The sequence below is a fragment of the Gouania willdenowi genome, chromosome 8, assembly GCF_900634775.1.
Source record: "Gouania willdenowi chromosome 8, fGouWil2.1, whole genome shotgun sequence".
In the NCBI taxonomy this organism is placed as follows: Eukaryota; Metazoa; Chordata; class Actinopteri; order Blenniiformes; family Gobiesocidae; genus Gouania; species Gouania willdenowi.
In genome coordinates, this window is record NC_041051.1 from 27755173 (window position 1) to 27783164 (window position 27992).

Here is a 27992-nt window from a genome sequence, read left to right on the forward strand (position 1 = left end):
ATCAATGCCAATACCTTTATTTAAAAAAAAAAAAAAAAAAAAAAAAGATTCTTTTAAAACAACATTAATATTACACATTGTATTCCTATAATTTGTTCTGATAATATAATACTTTAGCCTACTTACCGGTATTTAAGTTCTGCATAATAGTTTGGTTGTTAAAAACAAATTATTATTATTATTGTTGTAAATAATATTGATAATTATCTTAAATACTGTATGTGTAAAATGTTACAGTTGTTTTAAATCATGGAATTAAAACAAATTCTCATACACACTTTCTGAATTGAAACACACAAAACAGCCACAAAATTACGACCACCTGTCTCATATTGTGCAGTTCCTTGTTTTTTGGTTCCAACTCGACCCTTCAATGAGGCATAAAGACAGGCAACAGATCATAGAGCTCATCAGGTGACTCAGAGATTACATCCACTGTTTCTCATTAATTTACACATTTACACAAACTACAAGATTTATTTTAAAATTTTAAACAAAAAAGAACAAGAAAGAGTTTCTGGTAGATGCATTTTTTAAAATAATGATAAAAAATCACATGGAAACTATTAGATCAGAGGCCTTCACCCTCTTTGTGGGAAATTATGGCTTTTAACAAACAATAATTACATGTTGTTGGAGCTTTTTAAGAATCACCATTAATAACAGACATGGTTTAAAAACTGTGGGAGGAAACTGGAAATGTGTACTGGAGGATGACATTTAGACTACGTTCACACAGCAAGCCTTAATGCTCAATTCTGATTTTTTTGGCTCAGATCTGAATTTCTTGATCAGCAGGTCACATTACCATTTAAAGTATTACCTGTATCAGATTCTAATGCGAACAATTTGCGGCTTCGATCTGACCCGCATGTGCATTTTTGCGTTTGTCTCAAAGTTTTTGTGCAGTGGAAGCTAGAGAATGAATAAGCAGGTACAGAAGAGGACGAGGAAAAAGAAAAAGAAAGCTAAATATTCAGTTCTGGCTTTTTGTGGTGCTGATTTGAACATAGTCCAGTTATGATATGAACCTTCAAGCTTTGACCCAAACCTGACAGCAAAACCAAACCCGACAGGTATTTAGATATTCATATTTTAGCCTGACCCGAAACCGACAGTTAAAACCTAATGTTTTACTGATACGAATGACATATTTACGTGTGTTTTAGTGGTGAACCTGCTTTTATTAACAACTGTTAATGTCAACATCAGATCAGCGCATGGGGTAACAAGCAAACGTCAAACACAAACAGGTGCAGAGCGCGCAAGAGATCCAGTGGATCTATTTACATAATCATTGTTCTTGCGCAAAAAAAGGATTGATACAACAGTGGGTGCTTCAAGGCTGTTCTCTGGTCGATTCTGGAAGTAAGTTGGGACGTTTCACACCATGTTGACTCCCGTTGTAACATGGCTGTGTGTTTGGCTGTTTGTCCAATGTAAAAAAATTATACAGATATAAATTTTTTATATCATCTCAAAAAAAATAAAAATAAAAAAATAGGACGGATGGTTAAAAACTGGTCTCCAAAAAGCTCTCTACATTTCATAACTGGTAAGTGAACAGTTAAGATCTGAAATTAGGATTTTAGGGGAATCTTGGTGGGTTTAGTTGTCATTCTAGATGGCAATATGTTGTATTTATATTCGTTGTAGCGCTGTTATAAAGTACAGCTGTGATTAATGGCGTAAGAGGATTTTACCGCAGGATTTTTACTGTGCGGGTTACTCACAAGGTTGATTTATTAGGTCATTGTAAAGATCTGGGTAAGTGAAATTGGGCCAATGTTTTGGATTGTTCATCCAAGTGTTGGATGAACACTGGGACTCTGTATGGACACTCACATATCCCTATCACTGATAACTTAGTCTTATATATATATATTTCCCGAATGGTGAGTAGAGAACAGCGCGCAACTGCAGTGCCGCGTTAGCTGCTACAATAAAGTGACGTCAACGTATCAAACATGCATCAAATCCACCTTGATCGTCTAGACTGCAGTGGCATTGAAAAAAATCGGATACGTATCGGATTTAGGATCACATATGAAAGTGACCTGGGTCGGATTTGAAAAAATCGGACTGTCTTTAACAGGTCGGATACAGGTCGCATATGGGCATTTTCCTGCAGTGTGAACGTAGCTTTAAACTCTGGACTACAAACCATCCCTGGTCTGTTATAAAGGAGGCTCCACCATCCCACTGTCTCCAGTCTGAGACCCTTAGATGGAGCATTCCTCTAACGAGCAGCAGACCCTGAGCTTTGGTCAGGACCCCTCTGAAGGGAACGTACTGATCCACTTCTGCGTTCGCTCCAGACTCTGGTCCCAGTCATACAGGGGTCGGTACTGGAAGAAGCGCTTGGCTTTGTCTGTGCTCACGGTGAAGGTGGTGCTGGCCACGGCCAACGTGTAGCGGTTCAGGAGCGGCGTGTAGTTGTAGATGGGGCTAAGGATCCAGCGCAGCAGGTCGTTCAGCATGGCTAGGAACCAGAGCAACAACGCGGGGAGGCGGGACTTCCTGAAGTTGAACTGGGAAAGCAGCGTCTGGTTGAAGTCCTCGTAGCTTTTGTAGGGCGAGTCGTCGTAGCAGAAGAAAGCCTGGCCTCCGACTTTCTGCGGGTGACTCCGCAGGGCTCGGGCGGCGAGCAGGTGCATCCATGCCACGTTGCCTAGCAACACAAAAAATGAATGAACGACTGGAAAAAGGCAGCAGAAGTCCAGTAAGATCCCATTGCTTCCATGAATCCAAGCATTTATCGCTATACCTTGGACCAGTGGTTCTTAACCTTAGGGTCAGGACCTCATTTGGGGTCACGAGACACTAGGAGTTGGTCGACAGATTCCTTCAAGAAACTAAGAATATTTTTTTAACAAATTGAGCCCATTTTTGCTCATTTTTACCCATTTTCTGCAACAGCACCAACCTTGCCATATTTTTGCTCTTTTTAATGCACTTTTGCTACATTACTCCCATTTCTGTCACTTCTCCATCAAATTTCAATGCCTTTTCTGCACATTTTTCCACTTTAAAGACATTTTTGGCACTTATGAACCCTTTCCACTACCTTTTCCAACCTAATGTCACATATGTTGACCAACTATTGTAACTTTGAACCTCTTTTCAGCATATTGCATGTTTATTTTTGCCAGTTTAACCACATTCACAATTTGTCTTGCCCATTACTTGTTCCTACTTTTTGCCTTGGACAGTGCATCATGAGAATGAATATTATGGTCCTTTTTGAAACTTCTATGGCCCGATCAAATTTTTATTTTAAATACTTTGACATAACTTTACTATTTTATAAAGTACTTTATAACACTGATACCAAACATAGGCAACTTTTCTCACAATGGAGGATAAAAAAAGATGGTATCTGACCTGAGAACCATATTATCAACATTCATGTCAGCCTTAAGAATAATGACCAATCTGAGCATTAATACAGTGAAAGACAAAGGGTTTGGTTTATTTTTGTTGTTATTACCTCCACCAAGGAGGTAGTGTTTTTGTTTGTGTTTATTGATTGTCTGTGAACAGTTAAACAAAAAAAACTAATGGACGGATTTTGATGAAATTTTCAGGAAAAATCAGAAATGGGATAAGGAACTGGTGTGGCAGAGGTCTGCACTCTGAGTGCTTTCTAGTTTGGTCTGTTTTTGGAGTTAACGTACTTTGTGCATTTTTTCTGTCATTTTGTGTAATTATCTGTCATTTTGTGTAATTATCTGTCATTTTGTTAAATATTCCTGTCTTTGTGTTTTGAATTTTTTTTTTGTATTTGTTTTTCTGTCATTTTGTGTATATCTGGTTTTTTTTTTTGTCACTGTATTTTCGTTTTCACATTATGCATTTCTGCTGCAATTTTGAGTATTTTTGATGACGTTTTGTGTGTTTTTGTATTTTACTTCTCAATTTGTGTGTTTTTACAGTCATTCTGTATATTTTTGTCATAATTTTCAGCCTTGATTTTGTCCATCTTTTTACCATTTTGTGTGTTCATTTTGAAGGCTGCACAAATTTAGAGCCAAGCTCTACCAGTTGCTCATCCCTGACTCGTACCTCCCTTTGCTCACAGATAGACGCTCTGTGTTGGCTCTTTTTTTTTTTTTTTTTTAAAGAGGATATCGACTCGTTTTCTCCTTGTATTGTGTTGTCAAAAAGGAATACTGTATATTAGTGCTTTATTCAGTGATTTACCAGCGTACACTCGGCCGTGTTCGATGTGGTCCGGGATGCCCCCGATGATCACGCCTCCTCGCTTCACCGTGGACTGGTAGAACGTTTTGATGAGCTGATGTCCTTCCCCGTAGATCCCCGTCGGTCGCAGAGAGCACGTGTACAAACGCTTTCCGTCTTTCAACTGGAAAGAAAAGTTAGTAATTTATCGGTACTGGTATGCCTGGAGTCATTGGAAATTACAAAAATGTAACATGGTTCCCCAGTTTTGCATTAAATTATAATTGACAATTTTAATAGAATTTTCATGGCAATTACAATGTCACTCATCTCTACTCAATTAAAATGTAATTACAATAACAACAGCAACGTATTTTTAAAATTACAATTACAGTTGTGATGATGCCATAATTGTAATTAATGATTGATGATAATTGACCTTAATCCTATTAAATGAGCGACCGTTGCTTAGTGGTAGAGTGGGTCGTCCAATAACCGAAGGGTTGGTGGTTCGAATACCGCTCTAACTCATTGTTGTGAATAGGTATGAATTAGGGCTAAGCAAAAAATGAATTTAATCGATTAATCAAATTTGTAGATGAAACTGATTTTTAATTTGCAAATTTAATTTTTTTAAATGTATTTAAATTTTTGCTTAAACCTGGATTAAAGCATGAAATTGTTGAATGACAGAGCCTCATTTACTGTTTATTATGGGATTGTTCTATGCATTTTAACTCTTGAGCACTTTTGACAATATATCTGATGCCTGCAGTCATTTTGAAGTGCATTCATTCATTTTTAGGCAAAAATCGCTCAGCCCTAGTATGAATTGTGCATGAATGTTGGTGGTGGTCAGAGGGGCTATAGACGTGAAATGACAGCCACGCTTCTATCAGTATGCCCCAGGGCAGCTATGGCTACTGTCATGTTCTGTTTAGTTTAGTTATTCTGTGTCTTTGTTTATTCTGAGTCTTGTCTGTGTTTCGGGTGTTCCTGTTTGTGGCTCCACCTCCCAGTGATGTCTGTGTGCTTGGTGGGTGATTGAGTAGCTCCCTCATGCTTGCACCCAGGTGTGGCCCATTCCTAATCAGGCCTCCTCCACTATTTAATGAGTGCTTGGTCACAGTGTGGTTGCTGGTTCGTTGTGTGTAATGTCAGGTTCGTTGTCTCACTCTTCGTTTTCAACTGTGTCTGGTCTTGCTCCCTGTTCCTGCTCCCTCCTGTTTTGGATTTAAGTTTTGTTTTAAGAGGAATAAAACATGGACTGGTTCCAAGAAAGATATGCCTCTATCATGCCTCCATCTCTCCTTGCATTTGGGTCCACACCGGACCGTGACAGAACGAACCAGCCAACAGTGGACCAGTGGAGAAGAACTTTGTGGAGAGGATTTTATATTTCCAAAGCCTCTTCCGTGAGGTCAGGGCAGGCAGGATTTTGACTGAGGAGGATCCTGTCAGGGATTCCTACTGGGGAACTCGACTGGCTTTGGGAGGACCCCGGAGCCTACAACGAGGTAGAGGTCGGTCGAGAAGAAAGGGCCAACCCCGCCAGTCCCCTAGCGTCCAGGCTAGCGTCCCTGTATCTCCTAGCTCCGCTAGCGTTCCTGTGTCTCCTAGCTCCCAGGCTAGCATTCCTGTGTCTCCTAGCTCCCAGGCTAGCGTTCCTGTTTCTCCTAGCTCCCAGGCTAGCGTTCCTGTGTCTCCTAGCTCCCAGGCTAGCGTTCCTGTGTCTCCTAGCTCCCAGGCTAGCGTCCCTGTGTCTCCTAGCTCCCAGGCTAGCGTCCCTGTGTCTCCTAGCTCCCAGGCTAGCGTCCCTGTGTCTCCTAGCTCCCAGGGCTAGCGTCCCTGTGTCTCCTAGCTCCCAGGGCTAGCGTCCCTGTGTCTCCTAGCTCCCAGGGCTAGCGTCCCTGTGTCTCCTAGCTCCCAGGGCTAGCGTCCCTGTGTCTCCTAGCTCCCAGGGCTAGCGTCCCTGTGTCTCCTAGCTCCCAGGGCTAGCGTCCCTGTGTCTCCTAGCTCCCAGGGCTAGCGTCCCTGTGTCTCCTAGCTCCCAGGGCTAGCGTCCCTGTGTCTCCTAGCTCCCAGGGCTAGCGTCCCTGTGTCTCCTAGCTCCCAGGGCTAGCGTCCCTGTGTCTCCAGGCTAGCGTCCCTGTGTCTCCTAGCTCCCAGGCTAGCGTCCCTGTGTCTCCTAGCTCCCAGGGCTAGCGTCCCTGTGTCTCCAGGCTAGCGTCCCTGTGTCTCCAGGCTAGCGTTCCTGTGTCTCCTAGCTCCCAGGCTAGCGTTCCTGTGTCTCCTAGCTCCCAGGCTAGCGTTCCTGCCCTGCCGCCAGTCCCGGCTCCCCGCACCCGGCCGCCGCCTGCCCAGCCGCCAGTCCCGGCTCCCCGCACCCGGCCGCCGCCAGTCCCGGCTCCCCGCACCCGGCCGCCGCCTGCCCAGCCGCCAGTCCCGGCTCCCCGCACCCGGCCGCCGCCTGCCCAGCCGCCAGTGCCGGCTCCCCGCACCAGGCCGCCAACTCCCAGCTTTCCCGGCCCGTCTGAGCCCTCTTCGCCGGAGGTCTTCCCGCCTGCCTCGTCTGAGCCCTCTTCGCCGGAGGTCTTCCCGCCTGCCTCGTCTGAGCCCTCTTCGCCGGAGGTCTTCCCGCCTGCCTCGTCTGAGCCCTCTTCGCCGGAGGTCTTCCCGCCTGCCTCGTCTGAGCCCTCTTCGCCCGGCCCACCGGAGGTCTTCCCGCCTGCTTCGCCGGCTCCGCCTCATGGGAGGCCGCCGGACTCCTGGTCCCCTGCTTCGCCGGCTCCGCCTCATGGGAGGCCGCCGGACTCCTGGTCCCCTGCTTCGCCGGCTCCGCCTCATGGGAGGCCGCCGGAACTGTCTTGACCCTCCTCCGGGTCCCCCGTCCACCCACCCTAGTTTGGTGTTTGGGTGGATAGATTTTTGTTTTGAGCGTTTGGAACCCGCTCCTTATGCTACGTTCACACCAAACGCGTTTTCTGCGGCACAAGCGAACAGATTACATGCAAAGTCAATGGTTTAGACGCGCTGGGAGGCGAATTATTCGCCGGTGGGGCGGCGCGAACTGTTTCGCGCGTTGAACGCGAATGCTGCGGCAAGCGCGCTCCCGATTTTCGCGTTATTCGCCGTTCGCTTGAGTTGAAAATATTGAACTCCAGCGGCAGTTTCGCGTGACGCGCAGGCGCGAACGCCAATCAGAGTCCTTGTTGGCAATGACGTCAGGCAGGCAACACGGAAACCAGTATTTTCACCCGTCCAACCATTGAGGAGAAGCTAATCGTAGCGGTGTGTGACCACCGGGAGCTGTATGACACGGCCTGTTATTTTAACCGGGACCAGGACAAGGAAGGATTTGATGTGGAGGAGAATCAGCGAGGAGGTGGAGCAGCAGGTAAATGTTCTCTCTGTAGTTTTCATCTTTGAAAGTCGGCAGTGAGTGAGGATAGCATTAGCTAATGATAGCATTAGCCGCTAACACCAGCTATTTTCACTTATGGGTTATGAGAGGAAAAAAAAGTCAGGAGAACCGTAGTGGGTCAGCTGCAGGAACATCCAAACGGTGGAAATACCCTGTGGTCATGTCCTTCATCGACCCCTTTGTTTCACCGCGAGAGACAAGCAGCAACATGGGGTAGAGGGTTGAGGAAGACAGGACCGCAGAGTATGGTCAACCATCAGAGACTGGAGGTTTGTTTATCAGTGCAGACATGTAGAAATATATACCAGGTTAATATTCAGGCCTTTATGCATCACAGGGCTTCTTCTAGTGGGGGATCTAAATCTAGTATAGTGATTTAAAATCTATAGTAATGTGTTTCATATATTGTGTTTGCTGTCACTCAGAGGTAAACAATCAGATGAGTGATGGAGAAGGACAGGGAGGGGGAACAGATAGTGCTCAGGGAGCAGGAGATGATGGTGATAATGATCCTGCAGAAACAAGTGCAGCCAAACCATCTGATATGAACATGACAGAAGTTGTTTTGCATTCTGTTATAAATAAAATGTATCTATAAATGCTTGGTATATCAGTGATGACAATGTTGATCATTACCTCATTTAATGTTTAATTAAAATATATCTATGATCTTATTTAAGTAACAGTGACTTGATAAGCTATTTTATATATATATATATATATAATGTTTGTTTATTTTTAAGGAAAAAGAGCAAAGAAGAGGCCCAGCCAAGGCTCTCCAAGAGAGGTGGAGCAGCTTATCCTACAGACCTTCAGGAGACCACCTCCTCACCACCAGCTCTGACTGAGGATGAGATGTTTTTCAGAGACCTGCTTCCTATCCTGCAAAAAGTGCCACCAGAATTTAGGGAACGTTAAATTTCAAAGTTTTAAACTTCTTGATTATCATCCGGTAACACTAAATTTGGAATATTTTAATTAGGTTTTGGATTGGGCTGGATGGGCGGCACTCTTTGCATGGCAGGAACCACATTGTGAATAGTTGTTTATACTAGTTTGTTTATTATGTAAGTATTATAATATTGAAGTAAATAGTTTGTTTAAAATTGAGGTATTATGTTAATGTACATGGTGTTCTTTCAGAATTGTTGATTAAAAACACATTTTAAAGTGTACTTTTGCTTTCTTTTTAATTTCTATCAATGCATCTTAACAGCAATGTGTACACCACATCAAGGTTATATATTTTGTTCATACAAGAATATATAGTTTCCTCATATTGATTCTCTGTGAGACCTTTAATGCCTTTAATTAATTTCAGAGGTGAGGTTTCTTGGATTATTTCTTTCTGGTTAAAAATGAAGCTGACAGACGTTTCTCTTCTCATTCTTCCATATTTATTATACACATGTTAATACAATAGGAAGTTTGCTCTATAGAAGTATGTGGTTGGCTCTTAAAATAGTCGTTTTGGGTGTGCTGGTGGAATATGTCTAGCCATGGAACGGCTCCTGCAGAGAAGTACGATGTGAAGACCTCTCGTCCATAGCTGTTAGCAGTGGTCCTGAAGGAGTCACCTGTGGCCAGATACCTGCACAGTGAACAACATAGAAAAGCTCAGATCATTGATAATCAGATATATATAATGTGGGTGTGTACGTGTGCATAAAAGGTGGAGAGATTAGAGAGAACAGGCCTTATCTGCCAGATGACAATAATTAACAGTAGTAAATAAATAATTATTTATTAATAAGACTTAAAAACAATAAATATTAATGAAACAAGCCTCATCTTCCAGAATAGGTCTCCAGAGGACAAAAAATAACAATAGTAAATAATTTATTATAATGATTAACTTTTATTTTAGTTGTAATATATTTATGATAAAAAAACAATAATAAAGCAGGGATTAATATAGTATCTATCTTTATTGTGTATTTGAGAGATGTGTCTGATGAATCATGGCATCTTCGGTTGCTTATGAAACTTACCGGAGACAGACACACAGTCGTTCGGCTGCAGAGATGGAGCTCCGGTAGTTGGTATCCTGCAGGGACATCCGTGGGCCAATCCGACCCAGCAGGTCGTCGAATCGGGCGCTGGTCATCCACAGGTACCGCTGGAAGCAGTCATCATCCAGCTGTAGCTTCTGAAGCGGTCAGTGAAGCTCACCGAGTTGGATGTGGCGCTGGTTAACCTGGTGAAGCCAGGAAAGCCGACGTTCCTTCCGAGGTTAGGAGCAGTGAATTAACGGTGGTCCTCCATAGTTGATGGTGGAAACAAACAGAGCCTGGTTGTCGCCGTTTGGGAGTCTGGTGGGCGGAGCTTCGCTTCAGACGCGAATGAAGCGAATAGGGAAACATTTTTTGATCCCGCGAATCCTGCGGAAGGTTTCGCGCGACAGACGCGAACGGTCCCGCAGAAAACGCGTTTGGTGTGAACGTAGCATCAAAGGGGGGGTTATGTCATGTTCTGTTTAGTTTAGTTATTCTGTGTCTTTGTTTATTCTGAGTCTTGTCTGTGTTTCGGGTGTTCCTGTTTGTGGCTCCACCTCCCAGTGATGTCTGTGTGCTTGGTGGGTGATTGAGTAGCTCCCTCATGTTTGCACCCAGGTGTGGCCCATTCCTAATCAGGCCTCCTCCACTATTTAATGAGTGCTTGGTCACAGTGTGGTTGCTGGTTCGTTGTGTGTAATGTCAGGTTCGTTGTCTCACTCTTCGTTTTCAACTGTGTCTGGTCTTGCTCCCTGTTCTTGCTCCCTCCTGTTTTGGATTTAAGTTTTGTTTTAAGAGGAATAAAACATGGACTGGTTCCAAGAAAGATATGCCTCTATCCTGCCTCCATCTCTCCTTGCATTTGGGTCCACACCCACACCGGACCGTGACAGCTACATTGTAGCTTACCACCACGGTATGACTAGTGTGAATGAATAATGGTTTCTGTACGCGCTTTGAGTCTCCTTGAAAAAAGTGCAATATAAATCCAAACCATTATACCAGTAAACCGTATATTTTGACATGCATGCTTTGGTAGAGGTAATAAATATTCCCACTTGGTGGTTTTTACAGCCTAAACACAAAAACATGGACTAGAAGGTTACTACCTCTGTGCCGTTGGCCTCCAGAACAATCTTCTCAGCCTCTGCTTTGCTCTTTGGATAAGGCATCGTGTGTTTCACCAGGTAAGGCGTTTCCTCATTCCCCCTGCACAGTCAGAGCAGAGAACAGGTTTGGCCCAGTTAAAGATCATTCCTAAGTGACACGTATAACCTAAAGGCATTCAAACTGGACACACGAAAAAACAAACACACCATCTGGAGGACAGATGGTCGTTTGTTCACACATTACAATCAATGCACTTCTCCTCATCTGCCACGATGGAGCAAAGAAAATTTGATGAAAAGTGTGAAAAGATCACAGAAACATGTGACCTTTGCAGCCAATTCTATAGAAACCGTCATTAGATAAACGCACAAAACGGAAAACATAAAGATTTAAAATCAAATGTTGAGTGTTTTTATCATTTTTGACATTGTGTGGAGAAAGCAGACAATTGTGACCTTTGCATGAATTAGGGAAAAAAGTGCTAGGTAAAGTATGAAAGATATCACAGAAATATGTGACCTTTATAACAGGGAAGTGTCATTATATGAACCAGAAATGGGAAACTTTCATCACAGTGGGGGCCACAAACGTGATTGTATCGATCTGAGGGTCATATTATTAACATTAATGTTGAATAATGACCAAACTGAGCATTAACGCAGGAAAGGACAAAGGATTTTGTGTAGTTTTTGAAGTCATTTTGTGTATTTTTCTTTTAAATATGTGAACTTTTATTTTCCCTTTGTTAGTTTTTTGGGTACTTATCTCTATTTATTTTGAGAAAGGGCCGCGTGTGTCCCGCACGACACTTACTTGCTGAAACGCACAACAAAACAGCCCATTGTTCCCATCCTTTTGCATCTTACAATAGTTCACAGTCAAGCCAAAAAAAAAATGTAGAAATTATGTCATGATAACAGAAATAACCTTTAAATTAATTAGTAAAATAAGTGCTAAATCAAATAAATAAATGCACAAAAGAGCCTGTCAAAGTGTAGAACTCAGCTGTTTGTTACAAGTGAGGAACTACCAACACAAAGCAGTGTGTAAAACAGGAGATTTAAATGCAAACTACTAGAAGACTTAAAGTTTATTTGGTTTTACCTGAGGAAATGGTCTCCGTTCATGTTGGGCCCAATCACCTCCATGCTGCTGGTGTAAACCAAGCACTGAATGTTCCACTCTGTGCAGGCCCGGATCACGTTTTTGGTCCCTGAGAGAAGACACATATTTATACCGACTGATTAATCATAAAAACAGAGAAGAACCACTGTTCTGAGTAGTAGTGACGTATTTTGATACAAAATAAGCTATATATATATATAATTTATTTTTTAAATCAATATTTCTAATTTTCTATATTGCCAAAATAGAAAACTTGATATATATTGAATCTTGTTACATATACAGGTGCTAGTCATAAACTTAGAATATTGTGAAAAAGTTGATTTATTTCAGTAATTCCATTCAAAAAGTGAAACTTGGATAATGTATACATTCATTACACACAGACTGATATATTTCAAATATTTCTTTTTTTTAATTTAGATGATTATAACTGACAACAAATGAAAATCCCAAATTTTTAAACTTAATACCAATCCAAAAAAAAAAAACATTTCAAGAAATGTTGGCCTAATGAAAAGTATGAACATGAAAAGTATGAGCATGTACAGCTGAATTACTGCAGCAATGCAGCGTGGCATGGAGTCGATCAGTCTGTGGCACTGCTCAGGTGTTATGAGAGCCCAGGTTGCTCTGATAGTGGCCTTCAGCTCTTCTGCATTGTTGGGTCTGGAGTCTCACATCTTCCTCTTCACAATACCCCATAGATTTTTATGGGGTTAAAGGTCAGGCGAGTTTGCTGGCCAATCAAGAACAGGGATACCTTGGTCCTGTGTGCAGGTGCCAAGTCCTGTTGGTCAGCAGCAGGAAGCATGAAATGCTCTAAATCTTCCTGGTAGACGGCTGTGTTGACCTTGGATCTAAGGAATCACAGTGGACCAACACCAGCACATGACATGACACCCCAAACCATCACTGACTGTGGAAACTTGACACTCGACCTCAAGCAACCTGGATTCTGTGCCTCTCCTCTCTTCCTCCAGACTCTGGGACCTTGATTTCCAAAGGACATGCTAAATGTACTTCCATCAGAGAACATAACTTTGGACCACTCAGCAGCAGTCCAGTCCTTTTTGTGTTTAGCCCAGGCGAGACGCTTCTGACGCTGTCTCTAGTTAAAGAGTGGCTTGACACAAGGAATGCGACAGCTGAAACCCATGTCTTGCATACGTTTGTGCGTGGTGGTTCTTGAAGCACTGACTCCAGCTGCAGTCCACTCTCTGTGAATCTCCCTCACATTTTTGAATGGGTTTTGTTTCACATTCCTCTCCAGGGCGTGGTTATCCCTATTGCTTGTACACTTCTATTAATGTGCTTGGACACAGAGCTCTGTGAACAGCCAGCCTCTTTAGCCATGACTTTAGTGTCTTGCCCTCCTTGTGCAAGGTGTCAATGGTCATCTTTTGGACAACTGTCAGGTCAGCAGTTTTCTACATGATTGTGTAGCCTACAGAACCAGACTGAGAGAACATTTAAAGGCCTTTGCAGGGAACCAGGTGTCTTCAATATTGAACCTCTCCACAATATTCTAATTTTCTGAGATACTCAATTTGGGGTTTTCATTAGTTGTCAGTTATAATCATCAATATTAAATGAAATAAACACTTGAAATATATCAGTCTGTGTGAAATGAATGTACACATTACGCAAGTTTCACTTTTTGAATGGAATTACTGAAATAAATCAACTTTTTCATGATATTCTAATTTTATCACCAGCACCTGTACATAGACACACAGGATCTCTCGGTAAATCATAACGCTAGTAAATCAAATTTGTATAACCACATTTTCCTGGTCCAAAAAATAAAAAGACATGAAAAACAAGCACAAGGAGACATACTCAAATGATTTGCAGTGGTGTGCTGTCCAGAGGGTGCAAAATGTGCTGCATGCTGGGAAATTAGAGCACAATGCCAGTTCTCTGTGTGCGTGTATGAGTGTGTGTGTGCAACTAAAACATTTCCGCAGTTCACACATATAGTTTTTATGAGCTCAAAGAGTCTCCTACCGTTCAGCCTCTGAGCGGGACACAGCAAGTTAAGTTATCTTTTCATTTTTAACCGTGTTTGTCAGATCACGCCGTTCGTTCAGCACACACGCATGCACGGACAGTATGCTGGTGGTGAAAGAAAACAAGAAGAGGTGAACCAAACCAAGATAAATGAGGTAAATTAAACCACATGGCTGATGGAGACGGTTTGGTTCGCCGAGTGTTTCCTCAGGCATGAGAGACACGCGGGAAAAAAAGGGGGATGTGGGCTCCCGTGCGGCACAAATAAAACCAGAGGTGACGATAAAGGAAAGAGGAAGTCTGGTTAAAAATGTAACTTTGGTGCATGAGCAGAATAAGCTCCTTGTATTCATTTTAAAACAGGCATGTGTGTATTGTTTGGGTTCCTGCACGTGTGTGTCAGGAAGTAAAGAATAAAACCAGACTATAAACAGTCTATTTTTTTAACCTTTCCTCTATTTCTGTTTGGGTGTTTGTTTGTTTTGTTTTTTTCAGATGAAGTTTGGACTCACGGTGGACTGATAAAACTGTGCCTGCACGTGTTTTTAAATACCAGCATTTTAAACCTCCTAACTTACAAACACAAAAAAGTGTAACACATGAAAAGGAAAACGTAGATCTTCAAAGTAATAATAAAAATATTATTATTATATATTATTATTATTATAATTTTTAAATATTTGTATTATTATCATTATTATTATTATTATGGGTACATGTAATAATTAAAGTTTAAAGAGTAATTGTAACATTAAAAGTAATATGATAAGTAATTTTAGCAGTTAAAAGCAAGTCTGAATAAATTAAATCTTATAAACAGGGAAATTCATTTATTATTATTCATTCTTTAAATTTTACACACATCTGCATCGATCTGACATTGAACTCACCATCTTACTGCTCACAGATTCAATGTTTGAGTCAGTAAAATACATCCATGCGTTTGTGCAATAAACAAAGAGCACACAAAGGTCTCTGTTTATACTTGTGCATCTTCTGTACATATGTGCTGTCGAGTCATCTCGTCTTGGAGTTTGGTTAATTTGTTCCATGTTGGCAGAAAAGCTTAATAGAAGTTCACAAAATCTAAATTATCTGCTGCTAAACACACAAAAACATGTATTTTTAAGGACCTGAAATGCAAAAAAAAACAAGGAAAACGTGTTTAATCTGTTGATTTGAAAGGCTGAATATATCCTAATGTAAAATAAACAGTAATTACTTTGCACTCATTATTTAAATACATATGTATGTGAGTTGTTTTTTTGCACTGATGTGACAACATTCTGCTTCAAAAATATTTCTAAATAAGGCCAAAGCATATTCACCAGCTTCCTCTTCTTTACTTGCAGTTTGAGGGTGAAAATAACTTTATTAATAGCCCACCTAAAATGTGGTTTCATGTTCGTTTGTTGTGTGTGTTGTGATGCTATCTCCAGGCTTTACAGAATGAAGAAACTGCTGAATCAATCTGTCTGAAGCTGACCAGGAGAAGATTTTTTATTTTCCTGAATTCATCACAAACATCGTCAGGTAATGAGAGAAAACAACAGACCATTGAAAGACCAGAGGAAAGAATGACTACATGTAAAAGCTTATTGTCATCTATGTTTTGAGTACCCGGTATCAGGGGTGGAGCAGTCATTTTAAAAATGAGGACGTTCTAAGGGTGGGGCAATCTTACCCTAAACCTAACCCAAAAATTTATGGAGATGGGTGAAAAATAGCATGATATGGGACCTTTAACGTTTATTCTTTATTTTGTCTTTGTTTAACGTTTATGCCTTTATTTGCAATATTTTCTTGAGCGGCTGTAACAAAAGCAATTTCCCCCTGGGATAAATAAAGGATTCTGATGTTTCAGGGATATTGGACTCTAAAGGTCCCCAGGTGACCATCTCAGGCCTCACCTGTGACGTTGACGGAGTAGATGAGGCTCTCGGGGACTTTGTGCCAAACGTCCACCAGGCTGGCAGAGTGGACGACCACGTCAGCCCCACGAGAGGCCTCCAGCACGCTGCTGTAGTCTGTGATGTCCCCCTGAATGACCACCACCCGGGTGGACTCTGAGAGAAAGAGAGAGAGAGAGAAACAAATTACACAGACATTTAAGAGATGAAGTCACTATCAGCAGGGGGTAATACATCCCCTCCAACAAAAAGCTGTAAAAAAAGGAGTTAGAAGAAAAACAATGGAGCCCCTTTAGGGAGGGGTCCTACAGGCTGAGATGGTCTGATAGCTACAAACAATGATCCTATGAAAGGGTTAGCAACCCTGAGGAGACTCATGTGGAGGTCAAAGGTAATCACAACAATATGGTTAGAATAAGACTGTAGATTTGTGTCATTTAGAGCACTTTTAAAACACAAAAATCACAAACAGCTTCACTATCAAACAAAGAAGGGGAAAAAATAGTTAACTATGTATAAATGTACCATATATTTTATACTTTTATAGCTACTATATTTTATATTATACTTGGGGTTTTATAATGTTTCATTTTTAGTTAAACAACAACAAAAATACACAAAATGACATCAAAAACAAACACACACACACACACACACACACTAAGACAGAAAAATACTTATCTTTACCAGCAACACACAAAATGACACTACATGAGAGAAAAATACACAGGATCACTACAAAATACACAAAAAATAACAGAGAAACATACAAAACGACACCGAAAACACACACACACACTGAGACACACCCATCACCCGCACTAAGCATCGAACCTTTGCTGCCGCCGCCCCCGCCCTCTGGAACTCACACCCACAACCCATCAAGAGCGCAGACTCATTAAAAAACCCACCTTTTCAAACTTGCTTTTCCTTAACATTTCTTTTACTTTTATTGTTATTTCTTTACATTTAAAAGTTTGAGAGCCACTGGTCTAATTAATGAATAACTTTCAGTTTGGGGAAAAGTTAGTGGGAAGGGGCGGGACATGATATTAAATGAGCCAATCAGAAGTGGAATACCTGATAAACTACCTGTTACACTACACTGGATCTAAAAGACTGTAATAAACAAAGGTAAATTGTAGTTTTCTGCCAGACTTCACTCAGCAGATTTCACCACAGGGAGATAACTCCAATCACGTACACACAGCAGGTCTTTGGGTCAAGGCCGAGCTTTGAAATCACTGCTGGAAGTCGTTCACCTTGTCTTATCTACGCTCTGCTGTCCTTGAAACAATAACTGATAGTGAAGCCCTGCAGAGGCCAAGCTGATGGACTTTAACACTTTAAAGAAGGAGGCATGTTTCTTTATGCGCTCGCAGTCCAACTTTTAAACAGGGGAGGACGAACGGGCCCTGACTGCTGGGTGCAGGGGTGGACTGGACATCTGCCATCTGGCATACCTGGCATCACCCCAGTGGGCCGTAAAACTGGAGTAATCCGGTCTGTTCCACTACAGTTTGTTTTTTGAAGAGCGAGTGGAGGCAAACATGGTAGCAGGTGGCTGATAATGGTCCAAAAGTGGCAAAAACATGACAAGAAAAGAAAAGTGTAAAGTGACTAAAATGAGCCAAAAGCAGTCAAGAGTGGCCAAAAAAGGGCAAATAAAGATAAATCAGGTGGTATGTAATAGCGGGTAGCTTTAGTGAGCCAAAATATGGAAAAACAAGAGTGAAAAAGGGCAGATATGTGTAACAAAAAAGGCAAAATGGAGGGAAAAATGGAAACAAGTGGTTTGGGAAGAAACGATTCACGATATGATTCAATTTATTTTACAAAATGAGACTGTAGACAAATGATGACTGAAAAATGTTCTTTATATTTTCTTTGAAAAAATAAAATAAAATTTTGCCTGTACTATTTTCCTTCATCTTTCATTGTCAAAATAATCTCTTGATAAACTATGCAAAACAATGCAATTTAATTAAAAATAAATCCTGAATGAAATAAATAAAGAAATAGTACAAATGAAGAAGAAGCCTTTTCATTTAAATACTGGCTTTACAGTAAACTATGCAAAAGTACATAATAATTCCTTTTCTTATTAAAAATGCAACTGAAAATGTATTTTGTGCCTTAACAACTGGACTTTAAAAGAAATCTCATATCAAAGAAGGAATATAAATAAACTGTCTTTCATTCTCTCTCTTGTTTTTCCCTTTCCTCTCTGTGACCCTCTTACCTTGGATTTCACATTCTTTCTTTCTCACCTCTTTCATTTTGTCTTGAGGAAGCCAAAAGCCAAAATGCTTCCACACTTCTGATTTAAAACACGGTGGTGCGTCCTGAATTTCAAATTCTAAATAGATAGCGCCCTTTACTGTAATAAAATAAAATAAATAAATGAAAAACTACTGCGATTCAATTTCAGAGTATCGATGTGAACCGTGACACCTTTGAACAGATTTTTAACAACCCTACAGTCATTTTGCACCCCCCCCCCCTTTTTTTTTTTTTGCAATTCTGTGTACTTTTGATGTTGTTTTGTGCATTTTTGTTGTATATTTGTGTGCTTTTGGAATCATTTAGCTTAGTTTAGTCGTTTTGTGTATTCTTTAGGTCATTTTGCACTTTTTGAGCAATTTTTTTATTGTCGTTTGGTCTACTTTTGCCACTGAAATTTGGTGTTTTAGAGTCCTTTTGTAAAGGACTTTTAAACCCTTTTTCAAGTGGACTTACCAACTAGAATCATTTTTTTGGGAAAAGGGAAAAATTTGCCAATGTTGGGAGTGGTCCATCCAGGATTCACAGTCCAGCTGATGTCTGCACTGTAACCCAGGGAGGTGTAAAAGGAAATGATTATCACACTGTGGATGACTTCATTTGCTTTATGAACTTTAGTACGCTGTGTACCTTCGTGTTAATCAGTCCGTTATTCTGTCATGGATTAGGATAACCCTTCATATTTATGATGCTTTGGGCTGGTGGCCTTTAGTTCCCTTTGAACAAACGCTCTCACTCTACAGCCTGAAACAGTTAAAAACCAAGAGATTGGTAATCATATTACAATTAAAACAAATAATCAAAATATCAATTCACCCTTGGGTAGGCACTGCCTACCTTGCCTACCCTGAGGGCACGTCACTGGTACTAGTAGGAGTTATCCTAACGTAGGGCTAGACGATATGGACCAAATCTCATGTATCCCTTTTTTTTTTCTCAAAATGGCGATACATGATATAAATCTTGATATTTTTCACTTACCAGAAAAACAATTCTCCTCTAAGGGACAGAACGTGTGAGTGAGTTCTGTAGTGTGGCTTGTCTGGTGGGTCTGGGTTAGGACGCACTTTGTTGTAATTGCTGACAAACTAAACGCCCCCAAATCAAGCCAAAAAGGCTTAGTAGGGATGAATTAAGTTAAAGGGCCCATGTTAAGCTAAATTGACTTTTCTGTGCTTTAAACATTATAAAGTGCTATTTAGGTTTCATACACATGCCCAAAGTGTTTGTTTCATTGATTCCCTCAATCGTTAGTCAGAGGGTGATTTGCTCCTGTCTTACTGCAGGGTGAGCCCAAACACCTCGCTACAATTTGATGACGCATTCCCATTTTGATGACGAATTTGAAGCGGCACTGAGTTGGAGAAGCTCCGCCTCCAGGAAACTCTATGCCGTGATTGACATATAAACAGACACGCACATGAAGGTGAACATTTCAGTGTCCTTAGCTCAGTGCTATGTATGTATTTTCTACAGTCTATTTATGTACCGGTGAACGTCCCACCCCCACACTCTGTCTCGTGTTTATAAAGCAGCATGAGCTCGGCTACGGAGTGGGTGGGAGGAGGGTGGGCCATCCTCTGTCCCTACGTCTCCGTGCAGGGAGGAGGAAGTTAGTGTCCCGTCTATAGACACACCCACTTATGAATATGCATAAGGAAGTCGCATATCAGCTTGTTTGTGTAGAATTGCTCAGAAAGTGACTTTTCAGAGGCTAAAACTCTGGAAAACAGGCAAGTTTGGTCAAATAAACCTCAAATACTATGTTTTTGGGGTTCTTAGAACAAATGGAGATGGGTGAAAAATAGCATATTTGACCTTTAAGTCTTGTAAATTATTTTATTTTGCTGATGAGGGATATTTAGGGATATGATTTGCACAGTATAAATTCCCTAGGGACCCGACCAGAGCAAATGTAAAGAATATAACCCAAAAATATGGTGCCGTGACCCGAATGCAACGGAGGAGACAACATTGAATTGAATTTGGTGATAAAGAGTTACTTAATATTTATAAATGACTAAAGTTGAAGCTACACTGGTATAGAATTTGAACCTTAAAAACAGGAGAGAAAAAAAAAAAACATGATTATGATCACATAATTCATGACTTCAAAAGCACCTACTGTATATACACAGAGAAAGAAATGTTCAATGAACTAAACAGCAACACACACATATACATACACAGTACATACATGCACACATGCTTATACAGTCTCCAAAACTCAATGTGCATGCGCTCACATAAGCGTAGCGACAAAAGGGCTGGCCTTCTCTGCCTGAGCACGGCTCGACAGGTTAGCATGGTGAAAACATGCGGCGCTAATGAACTAACCTCGGAATAGCTAAACATTTTGGGTTTAGCTGCAAAAATCGCTTTGGAGACTAGTGTCGAATTGATCTAAGATACTCTGACTTTTATAACATTTCAAACAATGCAAAAAGTGAGAAAACATTAAAACCCCTTCTAAAGAAGACTAGATCACATTTATAAACTGTTTATGCTGTTCAAATCATCTGACTCTAGTTATTTTTGACCTAGACACACCCTTAGTAAGTTATATGTCTAACGACTTAACATCAAAAAGATAAAAGCATAAATAGGATTTTATAAGAACAAAACAAATGAATAAATATGACAGAGGCTATAAAACAGTAAAAGGACACACAGGAAAAAGTAAAATAGATGGTCTTTGGCCTGAAATAAAATAAATCTTAAGAATTACAAATGCAGCCCTTTTTGTTTCAGAAAATTTTGAATTAATTTCGCTCACACGAGTTGAGCTTTATTAATTAATTCACAATCTATACTGAGGTATATTAGATGGTTTTTCTTTTTGGTAGCTAAAGCAGACCACTGAAATGAAATGCATATTTTATGTTGGTTTTCCCACAGGTCTCCTCATGGATGTGTACTCCAGAGGTTTGGATCCCACAATGGGTTCATGGGTCTGAATGGTCTGGTAACAGTCACAAAGGAGAGCTTGGGGAAGCCAAAATGCTTCCACACTTCTGATTTAAAACACGGTGGTGCGTCCTGAATTTTAGATTCTAAATAGATAGCGCCCTTTAGTGTAATAAAAATAAATAAATAAATAAAATAAATGAAAAACTACTGCGATTCAATTTCAGAGTATCGATGTGAACCGTGACACCTTTGAATAGATATTTAACTGCCTCACGATTAATCTTAACATCCCTACAAGTGGTATTTATTGGGAAAAAATTAGCCTATTTGGATGAAAAGTGCCCAAAAACTTTCAAGAAAAGACAAAAATTGGATAAAAGTGTCAAATAAAACTTGCAAAAATAGACAAAAAAAGGAAAAAAGGGATGTTAATTGGCAAAAGGTTGCTAAAGTAAAGTGTCAAAAGGTTGCTAAAATAAAGTGTCAGAACTTACTGGAAAGGGCGACAAATGAAACAAAGGAAGTTGCAAAATGGCCAAAGGAAATAGATATAAAGGAGGTCAAAAGTTTCCCCCTTTTAGTCACCTCTGACTGGGTGTCTCGATGTCACTGAGTCGATTATGTTTCAGTCAGACGATACTTGAGAGTAGGACGTTTCAACTGAAGGCATCTCTTTGTGGTCACACATTCCCCTCCGACTGGGAGGTGGGACGTCTATGGTTTGGTATAATCAGCAGCTTTAAAGTACCAATTTATACACCTTCAAAGAAAGAAGCAGCTCAGCTTCTGCTTGCACTGACAGGAAATATGCACGAGTCATCCACAGATAGAGTTTAGTCGTTTTGTGTATTGTTTAGGTAAATTTGCACTTTTTGAGCAATTTTTTTATTGTCGTTTGGTCTATTTTTGCCACTGTAATTTGGTGTTTTAAAGTCCTTTTGTAAAGGACTTTTATACCTATTTCAAGTTTCAAGTGGACTTACCAACTAGAATAATTTTTTTGGGAAAAGGGAAAAATTTGCCATCATTACGTTATCTTGCATCCCTAAAGTCTGTACGTTACATCAGGAAGTCATAACAGATACATGGAAGCCAGGAAACAGCATATATGAATATATATATATATATATATATATATATATATATATACTATGTGTGAGGAAATGTTGGGAGTGGTCCATCCTGGATTCACAGTCCAGCTGATGTCTGCACAGTGACCCGGGGAGGAGTAAAAGGAAATGATTAACACACTATGGATGTTGTCAGTTGTTTTATGGTCTTTAGTACGCTGTGTACCTTCGTGTTAATCAGTCCATTATGCTGTCTTGGATTAGGATAACCCTTCACATTTATGATGCATTGGGAACCCAGACTGGAAAGAGCAGTAGTTTGGTCAGAGTAAGTGGTGAAAGATGTGGGCTGGTGGCCTTCAGTTCCCTTTGAACAAACGCTCTCACTCCACAGCCTGAAACAGTTAAAAACCAAGAGATTGGTAGAAATATGTGTTGGTAGAGCAAAAACCTAGTTAATTATCTGGTTTAACCGGTGTAAATATTAGCCTAAATGTGTGTATATATTGTATACATGTGCGTGTATGTGCTAAAATGTTAATGTCTTGGTGTAAGATACAGAATGCAGTGTGGTTTAGTATATCTACACTGATTACTCAAGGAAGCGCTCTGTTAACGAAACTCATACTGCTTTGATGAGGTTAAAGGCATCTGATGGTTGCCATGGTAACAAAGACTTCCTGTTTTTTTTCTCCTTGTTCAGCTTAAGACTAAAAGGCATGCATGGATCTGTAGGAGGATAGATGACAGTTGTATCCAAATGCTACACCCACCACCATTTTTTAAAAGTCCCTTTTTTTTTAATTTTCTGGTAAGTGCAATGACAAAATCCCTCCAACCATAGTGTTCCTGGTCTTCTTAGAAATTACGTCATAACAAGGAACTGATGACACATAACTAACCACTAAAACATCATATGTACTAGTCAGTGACGTGCCGTGACCACTACGGTTGGGTAGGCACGTTGCATATCAAGACCACTAACGACAATTTCATATGTTTCTGCTGGCAAGTGTTAATTCAATTCAAATCAATTTTATTTGTATAAAGCAATTTACAACAAAGTCATCTCAATGCGCTAATCAAAATATAAAATTCATAATAAGAAAGAAAAAACCCAACAAGATCCACATGAACAAGCATTTAGCCATCTAACAAAATCAAGATCATAAAACACCATAAAAGACTCATAAACAATTATTTAATATCCCCTCCATACTCTCCCAACAAAATATATCTCATGACACGGCAGCTTATAGGTACTGTAGGCTATTGGAAATGGAAAAATAAATAATTTATAATTATATTATAATTAAAACAAGTAATCAAAATATCAATTCACCCTTGGGTAGGCATTGCCTACCTTGCCTACCCTGACGGCACGTCACTGGTACTAGACGATATGGACCAAATCTCATGTATCCCTTTTTTCTCAAAATGGCGATACACGATATAAATCTTGATATTTTTCATTTACCAGAAAAACAATTCTGGGTTAAATTTGCTGATGGAAAATGCCACACAGGCACATTTATTAACAAACAGCTGCACAATATGTGCCACTTTTGGATTTTTCTCCTCTAAGGGACAGAACGTGTGAGTGAGTTCTGTAGTGTGGCTTGTCTGGTGGGTCTGGGTTAGGACGCACTTTGATGTAATTGCTGACAAACTAAACGCCCCCAAATCAAGCCAAAAAGGCTTAGTAGGGATGAATTAAGTTAAAGGACTCATGTTAAGCTAAATGGATTTTTCTGTGCTTTAAACATTATAAAGTGCTATATAGGTTTCACACACATGCCCAAAGTGTTTATTTCATTGATTCCCTCAATCGTTAGTCAGAGGGTGATTTGCTCCTTTCTTACTGCAGGGTGAGCCCAAACACCTCACTACAATTTGATGACACGTTCCCACTTTGATGACGAATTTGACGCGGCACTGAGCTGGAGAAGCCCCGCCTCCAGTAAACAGACACGTCCACACTGAACGGACTAAGACGGAGATCCAGACTGACAAGGATCTCATGACGTAGCCTTTGATGAAATGACCGAACCTCTGAACAGCGAGGTTTGGGGTACAGCAGAGACGCTGCGCACATAAACTGAGCAGGAACAAGAATGTCTTGTTTGTTTTACCATCTCATTATTTTCCAGTTTTTTTAGCGTGAGGACTCTCACTTTCAGATCGGATGGGAGCCATGACGAAATTGCTGTGTTTAATTTGTGCCACATGGACAGTGGAGGTCGATGCTGCCTTCGACAGGTTTCCCACCGTGGCAACCTCTCCTAACTTTTTCAGCTTCACAGAGCTGAGAACAATGGGTTTGTAAGACTCATCCTGTGAACAGCCCGGCGCTTAGGGGAGGAAGAAATACCTGGACCCCTTCAACACCGCTGAGCATCTGAAATGCTATGGGGAGGAGGTGAGTATGGTAAACATTAACATTACAGGTCTGACCACCATGTCTGAAACAGAAACATGTGGCTGCAAAAGCTGCCTATAATTCACCATGTGTGCCCTTCGCCAATTCCTACGCCACCAGATGTATAACATAACTAAATCAACTGTGATCAGATTGGACGTATGGTGGCCTATTTGGATTTGGAGAAACCCCCTCCTAACCAGTTGGTAGGGAGGGATGCTTTGTTTTCTTTTTTAGATGAAGCAGCTGCTGGAGGATTGGATGCTTCGGAGGACCTTGGGGATGTGGTTGGCGAGTTACTTAAGGGCCTACATCTGGAACTGGAAGAAGAGGACGAATGGGAATTAGGCCCATACACACGTGTTTAGGCCATGATAATGTTGTCATAGGGAAAGGTTTCTGTGTGATCTTAAATTGTGTTTAGATAGTTTCACGTAGATATTGTTAATTTTAGTGCATTGATTTCTGAGGGTTTTTCAGATTGTAGAGATTTCCACTTTACAATGAATGCCGAACCCTAACCCGAACCCCGTAGGAGGAGGTGAGTATGCTACTTCCTTTTGGTGGGGGGAAGCACCTCCCCAGACAGGGTGGGAGCACACGCAGAGGTACATATAGATATATGACTCTTAGCAACACATACAGTCAAGTCAGCGATTGATCCTGATCCCACACACATTGTGGAGGAGCCCAGAGGATAAAGCCAGGGGATGCCAGGACAATGGTCTCTTTCAGCTTCTGGCACACTCGTGTGAAGGAACCCTGGGTACCAGCGCTGAATAGTATCTCATTCACTTATAAATCATACAGTATCTGTAATAAATGGTGTTAAAACCATTCCTTGACTTCATCTTCATTATAAGTGTATGATCATAAGTGTGTGTCTTCCTCCAGCATCGAGGAACCGGGTGGGTTACGAGCTCCGGACAGCTGTAGCTCCTCCAGTGACTGGACCGGAGCGCATGCCCTCTATGGTCTGCAGTGTAGATCCTCTAAGGACCGGACCAGAGCACATGTAACGAACATAACCCAACACTAAGCTTTATCAACCTGCTGAGCTCAGAGACCAGTTACTACAGCATCAGAAGCAGAAGCAGAAGCAGCAGATTCGGCAATAGCTTCTTCCTCCATGATATCTGAACTCACAACCCTTAATCACTATCTATCTATCTATCTATCTATCTATCTATCTATCTATCTATCAGGAGCTTTTGTGTGTACAATACAGCCATTTGCAGGGCGGTGTGATGACATTCCCAGCATGCTTTAAATGTCTCTGTAGCGTGCTTGACGTCACAAGGCTTATGAAGGAGACTCCACGTCGTTTGAAGCGTGTTGGAATGTAGAATAGAGCATTGTTACATCATGTTAGACCACAACAAGTATTCACTTTTATTACTAAAAAAAAAAAATGTATAAATATATATATATCTATATATCTATATATATATATATATATATATATATATATAGAGAGAGAGAGAGAGAGAGAGAGAGATACCAGTTGAGTTTGAGACCCATGAGGTAAACCATCAATGCAATAGAAACATGATAGATAAGATCACAATGCTGGTTGTTTAAAATCATAACATTAAATTATGTAAATACTATTTTTAATTATTTGTTGATTTTTGGTTAATTACTGTTATCATATCTAATATATATCAAAAAAACAACATTTGCTCAGACAATTTGTTTTAAGTTTGACTTTTGGGTAAGTATGGAAGCCCATTTGTGCCAGTAATAATAATAATAATAATAATAATAATAATAATAATAATAATAATAATAATAATAATAATTTTTAAAAAAAAACCTAGAAAAAGTAAAATAATAATAAAATAAAATTAGTCATAATCATGAGATACTATATCTCATAACTGTGACCGTGCACAAGCTTTGTTATTGGTTTGGTGGTTGATCAAAGTCATAATTTTGATAAATACATTATTTTACTGTTCCTAGTTTATTTTATTTTATGTTTGTGTGTGTGTGTGTGGGGGGGGGGCATCAATGCAAAAGAAAAATTGTAGCTAAGATCACAATGCTGGTTGTTATATATAAAATAAATATTCTTTTTGTGAAAGGAGTTTAATTGAAGTGAATAAAAGCTCCAGTCCTACCCGTGCTGAGTCTGTTTAACCTGAAGTCTACGGTCTTGTCTAAGACTCGAACTTCTCCCAGTTCTTCCTCCTTATCCAGCAGAACCCGGAGCAGATGCTGACCCAAGAACCCACAGCCCCCGGTGAGCAGGTACACCAGACCCCTGGAAGACATCTTGAGGCAGACGAAGCTCCCGCTGAAGACTGGGGAGAATCCGGGTCTGCGGTAGTAGTTACATTCTCACAGGGCCGGCGCTACACGGTTATACAACGGGGACGGGGACGGGGTGTCCGTTTTCCCATTATTTTTATTTTATTTTTTAAATCCGCTTTCCAAATAAATTTTTTTTTTCAAAATCTGTTTTCCGAAATATTTTTTTTTTAAAAAGAACGTTTTCCTATTTATTATTATTTTTTAAATCTGTTTTCCGAATTAATTTTCTTTTAAATCCGTTTTCCGAATTAATAAAAAAAAAATAATAATAATAATAATTCAGAAACCGGATTAAAAAATTCGGAAAACAGATTTTAAATTTTTTTTTACTGACTCCATCGTATATTTTAAAAGACGCAAAGCAATTTGTTACATTTCTACACCCAATCGTTACCGAGTTCATTATTATTATTTTTGTTTTAAATTGATCAACGAACATTGTGAAACTACAAAAAAAATGAAATAACCAGACAACAATCAAATGCATCACATCATAGCCGATTAAACGTAATGCACGGCACCAAAATAGCATAGAATGCTGGTTATTTCCTCAGTTTTAGAGTTCATAAATGTAGCGGTACTTGGAGCCTGATAAATGTTTTTAGAATTTTCTAAGTGAATTACTTGGTGTTATTTTATTTTGATAAAGAATTGTACATTTTGACAAACCTTTATTTTCTCTTCTGCGTTCCTCCCCTATCTGCCCTCGCTGCATGTTTTGTGAAGCTAATAGGAGATTCTCTCTGTATTCATCCAAAAACTGAAACTATGGAGTTGGTCAGCAAATGTTCTCAATGAAAAGACTGGGCCAATGGTGAGCCTGCGTGTCCCGATGGAACGTTTGCAGCCGGATACACAATGGATTCCTGGGGCCAGTGGAAGGTCGTGTACTTGGCTTTACTTTCCATTGAGGATATCTACATGATTGGAATAATGGTAGCAGGGATGCTGCTGATTGGAGCTGGCAGCTATCTGATCTATTGTACAGTCTGTATTACATTGGCAACTGTTTTGGGAAGACAGCCAGTCATCTCTGAAGGATGGGGCAGGCCACGAAACGCTCAGAATATCATGATGAATGAACTCAGAAGTAAGCAAGAGGCTACTTTGGAACGTTTGCATGGAATCGAATCGATCGTTGAAAGGATGGAGAGGATGTCTCGGCCAACTGCGGTTTGATCCCACACTTTTGGATTTTACTGTTACCAGGACTTTCAAGGCTACTGGAAAGAATGT

At 40.4% G+C, this 27992-nt stretch overlaps 1 protein-coding gene across 1 annotated transcript; it reads right to left on the bottom strand.

Annotated features, from left to right (window-relative positions):
* hsd3b7 (hydroxy-delta-5-steroid dehydrogenase, 3 beta- and steroid delta-isomerase) lies at positions 1–26770 on the bottom strand. The gene is made up of 6 exons (XM_028454736.1): positions 26564–26770; positions 15759–15914; positions 11815–11923; positions 10710–10809; positions 4204–4366; positions 1–2671 (listed from the first exon to the last, which is right to left on the bottom strand). The coding sequence occupies exons 1-6, from the start codon at positions 26715–26717 to the stop codon at positions 2268–2270; spliced, it is 1086 nt and encodes a 361-aa protein (XP_028310537.1). The 5' UTR covers positions 26718–26770; the 3' UTR covers positions 1–2267.
* Between the last annotated feature and the right edge of the window lie 1222 nt (positions 26771–27992).